Genomic DNA, 12,458 nt, shown 5'->3' on the forward strand with positions numbered 1-12,458 from the left:
ATGCGAGATCATCCTGTGTATGCTGTGTATTAGAATGAGCCTGCAGGCAGTCTGATTATTTTAGTAAAGAAGAATTAAGTGCAGGTTTACAAAAGCAGTCAGAATAATTGTTGAGATGAGTGTTAAGATCCTGAAGTAAGACACATTTTTATTGTATTATGGTCTTTTTTTCTATCATGAGAAAAACCTCAGTAGCTCAATATATAATAAATCAACTAAAAAAGGTGATTTTTCCTTTTAAAATGTAGCTTTGTGAGTACCTTTTCAGAGTTATGGTAAATACATAGATCAAAATACAGTGTATATATATATATATATATATATATATATATATATATGTCAAAAGTAATTCTTTAGATTACATGATCATATAATTAAGAACAATTATATGTTTTAGTTTTATGAGGTAGAGAATTATTTTTTTTTTATTCTTTGGGTGCTGAAGACTAGAAAAAATATAAACATTGCTATGTTGAATGCAATTTACTGTAATCATTAAATAGTTGTTTACTAACTGTGACATTTTATTTTATTCTTAAAGAATAAACAACTGTGTATTTGAGAAGTGTAGTTTAGGAGTCATAAGGCTTGTTTCTATTCTAATTCTTGAAATTCTTTACTGTTTAATTCTGGGGAAGTCTTTTTAGTGTTCTTTTGCATAAAAGTTTTGTTTGTTTTAAGTGGGACTTAACTAAGTGCATTCAGTTTCCAAAATGGCTGTGCATTTGTCATTTTGTGATTATTGTTTTATAATGTAGCAGTGCACTGCTTTAAATATTTGTCTTATTATGAACTGTTAAAGAGGAAATTCTATTTTAGATAAATTCCTGTTCTTGTTTAATGTCCAGCTCTAGTACTGCTAATTTCTGTATCTTTTCACGATACTTCAGAATTAATTGCTTCTTCACCTGGGCAACCATAGCACTTTATGCCTATTTCTGTTACCTATCACTTTTCATAATATAGTTACATATTTATTTATCTATCCACAAGTTACCTATCTTTGTATCCCCAAAACTCTAAAATACTTTGCACACATTTGGTGTTCAGTCGATTTTAACTGAATTCATATGCCTGTATATTTAAAGACCAACAGTTAATCCCTAATATTAAAACAGCAGAAATTAAACTAGTGTTCAATAACATTGCCACTGAAAAGGCAATATTCCATAAAATGAATGGTTTTCCTGGTTGAAAACTCCTACTTCAGGCATTTAATAAGACTTAATTTGGTCTTTTGGTCTAAATTTTACCTTATATGGATGGCATAAATGCTTATTTGCATGACTCAGGTAGCTAGATGTAAAAAGTAGTTATCTTGCGACTGATTATGAAATCACTAAAGTGGATGATTATTACTGATTACCTCCTACTTGTTCCTTTGCATTTCGGATCAAAAGCACAAATTTCTTAAGGATTAAGTGTTGTAAGAACTATTCATAAGTGTGTTTTTATGTAGTGATGTAAGCACTGTTCATAAGTGTGTCTTTATGTAGTGGTGTAATTTTCAGCAGGCATTCATAGCCATTTACTGGATGACGTCCCCTTAAATATAATGAATCAGAATATGATGCTTATTTTGTTTAGATTTTCAAATTCTTTTCAGCTCCTCCTAATCCTTATTTCTCTCTCCCATTTAACAACTTTTTTGGAAGAACCATATTGATTCATTTATTCTACAGCTATGTATTTAACATCTACTATATGCCAGGCACAGAGTGAGGCACTGTAAGATTTGTAAGTGCACAAGAGAGATAAGATCTCAGTTCTCAGAATTAACAGGTAAACAAATAAACAGGTAAACATTTGCCCATTTAGCGAGCATTTACTCATTGTCTGCAATGTGTTAGGCATCATTCTGGGAACTGTGGATACAGCGGTAAAAATAACAAAGTCTGTACCCTCTGTAGCGTACATTTTGATGGAGGAATAAAATATACAGGGAAGACATTTCTAAAAATGTTATATTTGAGCTGAGATATGATGGATGAGATGGAACAGAAGAAAAAGACTGAGGCCAAACAGCAATTACTGATGATAAATAGAATGAACTCCTCGTGTTTGATGCGTGTTGGTTTGTAGTTTCTGAGATAAGATTAAGTTTAGTAATGCTTCCATTTTGTCACTTAATTATTATTATTATTTTTTTGCGGTACGCGGGCCTCTCACTGCTGTGGCCTCTCCCGTTGCGGAGCACAGGCTCCGGACGCGCAGGCTCAGCGGCTATGGCTCACGGGCCCAGCTGCTTCGCGGCATGTGGGATCTTCCCGGACCAGGGCACGAACCCGTGTTCCCTGCATCGGCAGGCGGACTCTCAACCACTGCGCCACCAGGGAAGCCCTGTCACTTAATTATTAAATGAGGGCGTCAGTTGGGAAATTTTGTGGGAGGCGATGGACAGCAAAGAGGGAACAGTTTGAGGAGAGAGAAATTTGAGGACACAGATCACTGTGAAATAGTTGATCACCCCAGAGAGAAGAGAATATACAAACCAGGGAAGTGCAGTAGAATTGCTGGGCAGCATTGAGGGTCTACTTGCAAGTTTCTTATCCTGAATTTAAAGTGAAACGATACAGCCTAGTTGTGTGGTTTTCTCTAGCTACAGGCATAGGTGTGAAGAAGATGCAGAGTTTAACCAGAGTTGGTTTCTCAACCCCAGGAGACTGGTGGCGGAGAAAGAGAAGAACTAGAGTGCTGAGGGCATTTGCAAGGAAGTGATAATAATTCAAGCTGTAGAATTTATGCTGGGGAAGGAGAAAATGAAGAGGGAATGAAGACTGAAGCGATCTGATGGATATAAAGAAAGCGAGGAATCAATGGATTGGTGGATTAAATGAAGTTGAAAGTTGTGGTCAGACAAGTGAATTTCATGGGCTAATATTAGTATGTAATATTAACACATTTATTAATAGATGTGTTTCTATGTGTATGCATACACATACAAGCACAACTGCATCAACTTTTTTTTTTTTTTGGCATCAACGTTTTAACATCGAAAAGAGGGAGGTTTTGCACAGATAATTGAAAAATTCTGAGGACCGCTACAAGTTCTGGTTTCTCCTTCTGTTCCTTTTTTTTTTTCCTTTGTAATTTTATAGAAATGGTTGAATGTAGTATAAGGGGAACATGAAAGGCTAAAAGCTTTACTTGGGAGATCTTATCTTAGGTTATGTATAAAATCTCTTCAAAAATCACTTGACCTTATTGGCCATATTCTCCTAATTATTTCAGCATTGTGCCAGGTGCTGGGCATACAGTCATATCAGGTCAAGGTGGGTTCAGAGTGGTCTTGGAGTGCAGAGGTGGGCACGCAACCCAAATGGGATGGAGAGTGGGCACCTTTGGAGGGAATGACATCTAAGCTAACATCTGAAAAGATAAGTAGTAGCAAAGAAACCACAGAAGTGGGAGGGAATAGTGTATATGAAGATCCTCAAGCAAGAAAGAAATGAGCTGAGGGATCCCAAGTGGCTGGTTTGTAGTGTCTGAGGGAAGAGGTGTTGAGACATAGGAAATTAAGCAAGGGCCGTATTTTAAAGGACCTGGTAGTTTATATGAAAGAAATTTCATCCTAAAAGCAGTGGGGACCGATCATTGGGTTTTATTTACATAGACCAGTGATACAAAACACAATCATTTTAAAGTGTGGGACTTGCTTTGATGGAGAGGTGGAATTTTATCATCTCTAAGGTTCATATAAAGCAGTAAATCAAAATGATTTAAATATGTGCCTCTTACTTTAATCTGAAAATAATTAGTAGCAATTAAAGTGGAACTGTGTTAAACATGGAAAGCCCTGCTTACAAAGCATTATTAAACTCATATTCATTTGTTTGCAAAAAAGAATTGAAATTAAAATTTTTCCATGACTCTCAGTACATTTGGTTACTGCTGTGTGTTTTCCATATCAGTGAAAATATTAGATAATTTCCCGTGAGTTTATGTGTGCCATTTAATATCACCAATCAAATGTAGATGAAACTCTGTGCTTTTTCTCTCCAGTGATTTAAACTTTTAAGATGCTTCCATTAATTGGAAAAACGATCATCTTTGATAACTTTCCTGATCCTTCTGATACATGGGAAATCACTGAAACAATCGGCAAAGGAACTTATGGAAAAGTTTTTAAAGTGTTGAATAAGAAAAATGGCCAAAAGGCAGCAGTCAAAATTCTGGATCCGATTCATGTAAGTCACATTGTTTTTTTTTTTTTCCTGCTGAGTAACTTTTAAAAAAAATCTGTATTAAACAGTTAAAAAGTCTCTAGGTATCTTATCTTGATTTATTTATCACAATGTCAGTTACAATTTGAAGAAAATGTTTTTAAAAAAAAGTCTACTTGTTAGAGGTTCCTTGTTTATATGCTTAACATATATAATAAGGTACAATAAATACTTGATATAAGAATAAATATGTAATGCAAATAAGTATATAAATAATACAACTCTCAACAGCTCAACAGTTGATTTAATTTTATTTTAGATTTCAAAGTGTTGTCAGAATACAGATTTATGGGTCTAGAAGTAATCCTAAAATATCGTCTGTACCAGATCTCCTTTTCTTCCTGTGTTCATTTAGGCTTCAGGCAGAATTCCTCTTATTCCAAACCAGAAATATTTTTTAAATTAAATTTCATTCAGAAAAGGGAAGTTAATTTTCAGGTTTACTTAAGTGTTTCCAGAGCAGAAATGATGTTCCTTTATAACCAGGGTGAGGTTCCTTGTGAAAAATTGAATGTCCTGGTCAGTCCACATGGCCTCTTTTTCAGCAGTGCCCCAATGGGCTCCTCCTTTGCTTTTCTGGGGAAATCCAGTTGTGATGAGGGAAACTCGTCTTTCTTTGCCTTTAAGAGCATGAGGAGATGGATGAGATTCTTCTTTCTGGGAGTGAGAGCTGGACATTGGGGAGCATTTTCAGCTACTGGGACATACGTAGCTCTCCCCTAGCACCTGGGGGGAGCTAGAATAAGCTCAGTGATCCCATAATCCCCAAACCTCTACTGAGAGCAACTTCTCCAATTACTCAGCTCTTGCACACATGATGGGAGTGCTGTGTGATGGAAATGACGTGATGTGTGTGGGGAGGGCATCAGAGTCCTCGTCACCACTGTTTCGCTCATAAACTGTAGGACTCTGCAAAAGGTCTGCCCCTGGGCCTCTGTTCACCTTGGTGTTGCTCTTTCTTTTTTGATAGTTTATTTCTGGTAAATCCATGATAACTACATAGTTTCATATATCTTTCAGCAGAGGAGAGGGAAGGTGGGGTTTCTTTTCAAGTAGTAAATTAGATACACTGGAGGGAAAAAAATGAATAGCACTGTGACCAGGCTTCACTGATGCTTCATGTGTTCATGTTCCCCTGTTGGAAAGTTCTTACCATTCAAACTGAGGGAAGAGAGACACAAATTAGGCTGTACCAAAGTAACCGTACCTCTGGTCTTTGCAATTATGGGTCTGTCCTTTGGTCTTCACTGTTAAGGGTTGAGGTCCATGGTGGCGAGAGAAAGGGCTCCAGACTGATCCCAATGTATCGCCCCATAATCAGTGTCTCTCTCCCATTCCTCTGCTTCTTTGTGGACAAGAACAAGTGGCTTGTGAATACATGTAGCCGTTATTCTTTCATAATCTACTCGTGTTTGGTAGACTGCTAACCTTATACATCATGTCTTGTTCTATTGCTTAAATGAAACATGTAGATTCATAACTACAGTATGAAATGTGTTCTTTTGCTGCTGTTATTCTTGTCACAGTACCTGTGTATTTCCCTAAGAATTCTTTATTTACTCTCATTCATCATGCCACAAGTCAAATAAAAAAGATTTATAACCAGAAGATTATAATCTTAATAAAATAAATTTAGATGCACCCAGGCATTTTGCAGAGTGGCTTTTTTAAAACTTTTTATTAAAAGGGTCTCACTGTTATGGATTTTGAACTAATAATCTTCTCTCCAAGGTAGGGAGGAAATGAGCAATACTAGAAGGCAGTAGGCTAGTCCTGGATCTCACACAAACCAGCTCCTGTGACCCTGACTGCCCTGAGCTTTAGTTTCTTCCTCTCAAATTAGAGCTCTGGTCTGAAATTCTTTCCAGCTCTCTGATTCCATGATTCTGTCTTAAAACAGTGTGGACATTAAATGTTACCGTAAAATATTAGAAGTCTTTTTCTTATTTATGACTCTGTGACTTGTTTCATGTATATGTGATTTTCCTAGATACATGACTAAGTACCTAGTCACGTTTGCACTTTTACTGATGGGATAACAACCTATTCTACTTCTGGGGAATGGGCCTTTAGCTAACTAAAGGCTGTATGCCAATTTATGTAACTTTACTCTTTCACTTTTTTGGAAAGGTAGGAGTTCATTGCATGTATGACTAGCTTTTGATAGCCTTCGAATATCCTGTACTTCAAAGAAACAAAATGAACCAGCTAAAAGTTTTCATTTCAAATGAATGGCTTTGCCATCGAAATAAAGTTAACACTACAAAGAAAGGAACATCATCTTAGGTGGTTCTCCATATGCGTTTCTTTCTCATTGCACACAAAAATAGCCTTTTATTTATTCCTTTTCAACGAAATAAATGTAATTAGAGATATATATGATTAGCAGGAAAATCACAATCTCTCCCCTTAAGCAGTGTAATGAGAAGTTTCAATACATAGTACTGAGTGCAGTAAAAACTATTCTGACCTTGCTTTGACAAAATAAAATTCTACATTTGGTAGTCTAAATTATTTCTTTGACTTCATTCATGTTTTCCTCACCGTTCTCTCCCCATGACTTTTTGAAACTAGGATATTGATGAAGAGATTGAAGCAGAGTACAACATCTTAAAAGCACTTTCTGACCATCCTAATGTGGTCAGATTCTATGGCATGTACTTTAAGAAGGATAAAATAAATGGAGATAAGCTGTGGCTGGTTCTGGAGGTGAGTGTTTCAACATTATTTTACATGTGGAAATTTGCAGTGTGGTCTTTTTTTTAAATAAATTTATTTAATTTATTTATTTATTTCATTTTGGCTGCGTTGGGTCTTGGTTGCTGCACGCAGGCTTTCTCTAGTTGCAGCGAGCGGGGGCTACTCTTTGTTGCGGCGCGTGGACTTCTCATTCTGGTGGCTTCTCTTGTTGTGGAGCACGGGCTCTATTCCCGCAGGCTCTAGGCGCGCAGGCTCAGTAATTGTGGCTCGCGGGCTCTAGAGTGCAGGCTCAGTAGTTGTGGCGCACAGGCTTAGCTGCTCCATGGTATGTGGGATCTTCCCGGACCAGGGCTCGAACCCGTGTCCCCTGCATTGGCAGGCGGATTGTTAACCACTTCACCACCAGGGAAACCCCTGCAGTGTGGTCTTGGAATGACTTAATGTTTATGTAACATTGACCCCGTAAAGCAGTTCTAATATGTTCCTGGCTGGTCATATCCTTTGTAGAATGTTATGCCCAGTTCTGGTCTTGCCACCTTTAGAAACATGGGGAAATGAAAGAAAATTAATTAAAGATTAAAAGAAAATGTTTCACGACTTCCCTGGCAGTCCAGTGGTTAAGACTCCGCCCTTCCACTGTAGGGGGCACGGGTCAGATACCTAGTGGGGGAACTAAGATCTCACACGCTGTGTAGACCAAAAAAAAAAAAAAACACAACAATAAAAGAAAATGTTTCCACAATAAAAGACGAAAGAAACCAGGATTATTTTTCTTTCAGAAGAACATGTTATAAAGGGACTTCACTATAATTTTTATTTATTCATCCATATTTTATTCAACATAACACGTGACAGAGGCTCAGTGCCAGGTGCTATGATATGAGAGAAAATTAATGTACCTGAGGCTTCATTAGACAAAAATGGCGAGCTGCTGATTTCTTCTTCTGGCTTCACTGAATACTAATGACATAAACTACAGAACCAGGTACGGTGGGTCCTCCATATCTGTGGGTTCCACGTAGTTGGATTCAAACACCGTGATCCGTGGATACGGAGGGTCAACTGTATTTACATTTATAGGGAAAAACCTTCCTAGAAATGGTGTTGAATATTGAATAAGTTGCCAGAGGGAAATTATGGAGTCTGCCTTTTCAATTTCTGAGAATAGGTTAGGACAATTCTCTCTAATGCAGGAGTACTGGAAGGTGCCCCACTAAGGTAACTGCCAGTCATAGAAGAATGTAAGAATGTGTTTCTTCTGATTTTCATTGAGTATTTTTATTCAAGGTGAAGTAATCACTAATTCCAATAAAATTTATAAAAATTTTTAAAAGCTGCTCTTGTCAAACTCAGGGCTAGTAAAACCTTTATTTGTTCACCTTAACAGCATCTATTTATTGTATTCACATTATTTTATTTTTTTAATTGAAGTATAGTTGATTTAGAATGTTAGTTTATGGAGTAAAGCAAAGTGATTCAATTATATCTATCTATCTATCTATAGATAGATAGATACACTCTTTCTCATATTCTTTTCCATGTGGTTTATCGCAGGATATTGAACATAGTTTACTGTGCTGTGCAGTTGGACCTTGTTGTTTATCCATTATATATATAATAGTTTGCATCTGCTAATCCCAAACTCCCAATCCATCTCTCCCCTGCACCCCGCTTCCCCTTGACAACCACAGGTTTGTTCTCTGTGTCTTGTATTCACATTATTTCATTAACATTTGATTTATTCTGTTTCTTTTTTAGAATGTGCCATTGATTTTCCTGCACAGTAATCATTTATAAATTATATTGTCTCCATACTTTATATTTTTTCTCTTATGGTTTTTAAACAAATCTATAAGTAGTGATCATTGTAGAAAATACTTGAAACTATAAAAAGAACCACTCTTACCTCTGAACATATTTCCTTCATCGTTTTTTTTGTATGTTTAAAATGATTGACAATATTATTTATGAAATTAGCGTATTTTTCCGGTTCATATAATTTCAGATAGACTTAATCATTTTTATCTTTTTAAAAATAAATACATTCACTTGATTAATAAAAAGCAAGTAGAACCAGAGGGCTTATAATACAGAACAATATTAGTGTAGATCCAGGTTAGTGGTGCCACCCTGTCCTGAGCAGGTAGGTCTGTGCTTTTGCTGTGTTGATCGCTGTACCTGGAATAGATGGCCGAACTTCTCTACTCTTTCATTTCCTAATCCATATTCTGAATTTTGGCACGATTATTAATTGCACCTCTGGAACCCTATGCCCTCCTGCTCCATTCTGGAGGTCTGCCAGGTATCTGACCTCTGATATCTCTCTGCTGCTCACCTGGGTGTAATCCACCGTTTCTGGATCCCTTGGCCTCCTCTTTCCCAGGTTACTTCTCTGTTTCACACATCATGTAGTTATGTGCCTTGCTCCCGTTATCCATGCTACTGATGTCACCAGATCTTGAGTCCATTCAGTTCAGTTTTTCTAAGGAACAAAACCCCCGTGTGTGTGTGTGTGTGTGTGTGTGTGTGTGTGTGTGTGTGGTGCTCAGGCAGGCTCCTGGATGTTGATATTTTGTATGTTGGGTAAGAGGGTGTCAAGTCTTGATGAGAGACCTCCAAGGGATCCCTTTTTTCTGCCCCTCCCCTCCCATCTCCTCCACTTTCACTCTTACCTTGCCCTGTCCGGGTTAATCTGCTCAGATGACCTCAAAATAGCCCCCAGCTAGCACTTCAGTTTGTGGCTTCCTCTGCATTGCTCAGTTACCACTCAGTCATCTGCACGCCATGTTGAAAAATTTTGTTGTGATCTCTTCTCCACTTCTCTCCCTTTTTGTTCTGTTTTCTCTTGTGGTTTTATACTTTTTTATTCCTTTACTAGCATTTTAATGGAGATTCACATGTGAGAGGAAATAAATGTATATGTTTAATCTGACACCTTTAATTGAACCAGAGTCTTTCAAAATTGTAAAATAGAATTTTCAAGAACCTTCTCAGCTGTGCATTATTTTATAGAAGTTTAAAAAAAATTTTAAATAACCAGTTGTGTTCTTCAAAGGTAGGCAATTTATTATGATTTCAGAATTATTTTGTATTTCTCAGTTTAGTTCAAGATAGCTTTATAGTTTTAGTTACATCATGCATTAAAACAAAGCAAAACTTTTACTCATCTCAACATAATTACCTAAGTAATAGAATATAAATTATGAACTTAAACCATTTTGCCTTAAATTAATGGTGAATTGTAAAGAATTTACTTCATATTTGTGTTTGTGTATTTGAGATGCGATGCTCTGCAAATCCTTAATACAGTCTTGAATAAAATTTTGTATATTTATATCCTTCAGAACATTTTCAGTAATGCATCTTTAATTTTTTTCCTTGTTGAATCATTGGAAAATTAGCATTTGAAGATACAGGTGTTCTGCCTAATGTAGGCCTAAATGCGCAAGGACACAAGGTACAGATCTTTGCCCAGAGTTTAAAAATATTGAATGAGATCATTCACTGTCTTTTATGCCTAACAAATTCCTATTCTAATTATATTGTCATTTCTCAGTATAATCACTTGGAGTTAGGTGTGAGTTGGAGACTCCAGATCATACTTAAATGTTCTTTTGAGAGAGCAGAAAAGATTGATTAAAATACTTTTGGAGCATCAGGTACAAGCAAAGTGGCTTCCTGATATAATGAATCAGCAGAGACTTAACAGCTTCTTTGAACTTTGTCCTTATATTTTATTATCAGATGGAGGTATTGGAAATATCCCTAAAAGGCTTGAGAAAAAAGAATAAATGGTAATTTATTAAAATAGTATTTCAGGAATCTGACCTATTTGCACTCACAAAGTGGGGGAAAAACACAGAGAAAGCAAGAAGTTGGCAAACTGTATGTAAGGTAATTGATTTGCACATATGCAAATTAGACTAATTATATATACACATAAGTGGCTAGATGTACAATTACCTGATTTATAAACATGAATGGTGCAGGTGCTGCTTTAGAGGCACTTTCAGAAAATTGGCTTGTGGCATAAATACTTTATTCTACAAAATGACTACTAATTATACCTCTTATCATAATAAAGCCCCAATAAATTATTCTGCATGAGGGTAAGGATGGCCAAAGAGGGGCTGTGGTGTTACCCAGAGAGTCATGCTAACAGTGCTAGACTTCTGATGTGACTCTACATAAAGAAGGTGTGTCCTGGAGGGGCTGAGCCATCAGTAATATCCCTCGTTATCATCCTGGCATGTGCCGGGGGCGCCGTACCAGCTTAGACAAACTCCTGCCCAGAGGTTTTTCATCTTGAAAAATCATTTTATTTATATTTCGATCCAGATTTGAAATTCTAAGAAGGGGATTACTTGCTCAGATTTTACTGGATAGTCTGTTTTTTCTGTTATTTAGTTGTGATTTTTGAATTACTGCTTTCAGTTTGATACAATTTTTCTTCTTCCTGTTTTTTTTCTTTCATTTTGTTACACTATAAATTTTTGAGCATTAATGATATACAGGCCTCTGTTTAGGAACTATTTCCTTCTAAATTCTTTGTATATTCATTTTCAAGACATAGAGAAGAGCACTAGTTGCTAGCTCTCTGAAATTCCAGTTACACATTTGTAATGAAACTACCTAAGAAGAGAAGGGGTAGAAAGTTTTCTTTTGTGGGAACTGATTTTTTTTGCAAAATGTCTCTGGGAATTTTTATTGTTACTTAGTATTCTAGGTTTTCCTAATGATGTCAGCATAAAGGGAGAACTGATGTATTTTTTTTTTTTTACTTATGCTTCATTTTGAAATACCAGACTTATATTAATTTTTGCTTATTGCTGTCATATCTCTTGACTGACCTGCTTTGTAAAATGTACATACCTCTTTTGCTTAGTGTTTCCGTTAATTCCTAGCATCTCCTGTGGAGGATCAGGGGCTGGATGTAGGCGGGGCTCGGGGGAGGTCGCTAGGTTTCTGCATCTGATTATCACTAAATCGGGAGACTAAAAAACAGAGTCAAAATTGAGTTAAATCAGTCTGGTATTAAGCATTTTCTACTGATGAGCTCGAAGGGCAAAATTGTAATTTACCCTTTCTTGGTTCGCTGGACAGCAGCACCTTAAGTACTTGAGGAATACAGTCTTCTGTCTCAGAGTCTATTTGTCTAGTATGTCCTCAGCCATAGTGGCTGTGAAAAGATGGTCTCTGTCATTGTGTGTGTGTGTGTGTGTGTGTGCGTGCGCGTGCGTGCATGCATAAGTGTCTAGGACTAAAGTTTATTCATCCAGTCATTTATTAATTCCATAAATATTATCTATTACTTTGGGCCAGGCATTTTGGTAGGTTCTGGGCATTCAGTGGAGAACAAGACAAACTGTCATCCTGGGGCTTAGAGTCTAATGGTGCAGAAAGACGATTTAAAACTAAATAGACAAATTAAATAATTACACATTGTTATTGATACTATGAAGAATATAAATGGGGTGCTAATAAAGAATGAAAAAGAAGACGCTTTACGAAAAGAGAGGCGAAAGAAGGCCTAGC

At 36.6% G+C, this 12,458-nt stretch overlaps 1 protein-coding gene across 1 annotated transcript in view; it reads left to right on the top strand.

Moving 5' to 3' along the window:
- MYO3A (myosin IIIA) overlaps positions 1-12,458 on the top strand; it is a 184,739-nt gene that overhangs the window by 10,338 nt on the left and 161,943 nt on the right. The window contains exons 3-4 of the mRNA XM_060164931.1: positions 4,003-4,187; positions 6,798-6,932. Of these exons, the coding sequence (XP_060020914.1) occupies positions 4,020-4,187; positions 6,798-6,932 (303 nt within the window). The 5' untranslated portion in view covers positions 4,003-4,019. The remainder of the gene's footprint in view (positions 1-4,002; positions 4,188-6,797; positions 6,933-12,458) is intronic.

Source organism: Lagenorhynchus albirostris, chromosome 1 (genome assembly GCF_949774975.1).
Source record: "Lagenorhynchus albirostris chromosome 1, mLagAlb1.1, whole genome shotgun sequence".
In the NCBI taxonomy this organism is placed as follows: Eukaryota; Metazoa; Chordata; class Mammalia; order Artiodactyla; family Delphinidae; genus Lagenorhynchus; species Lagenorhynchus albirostris.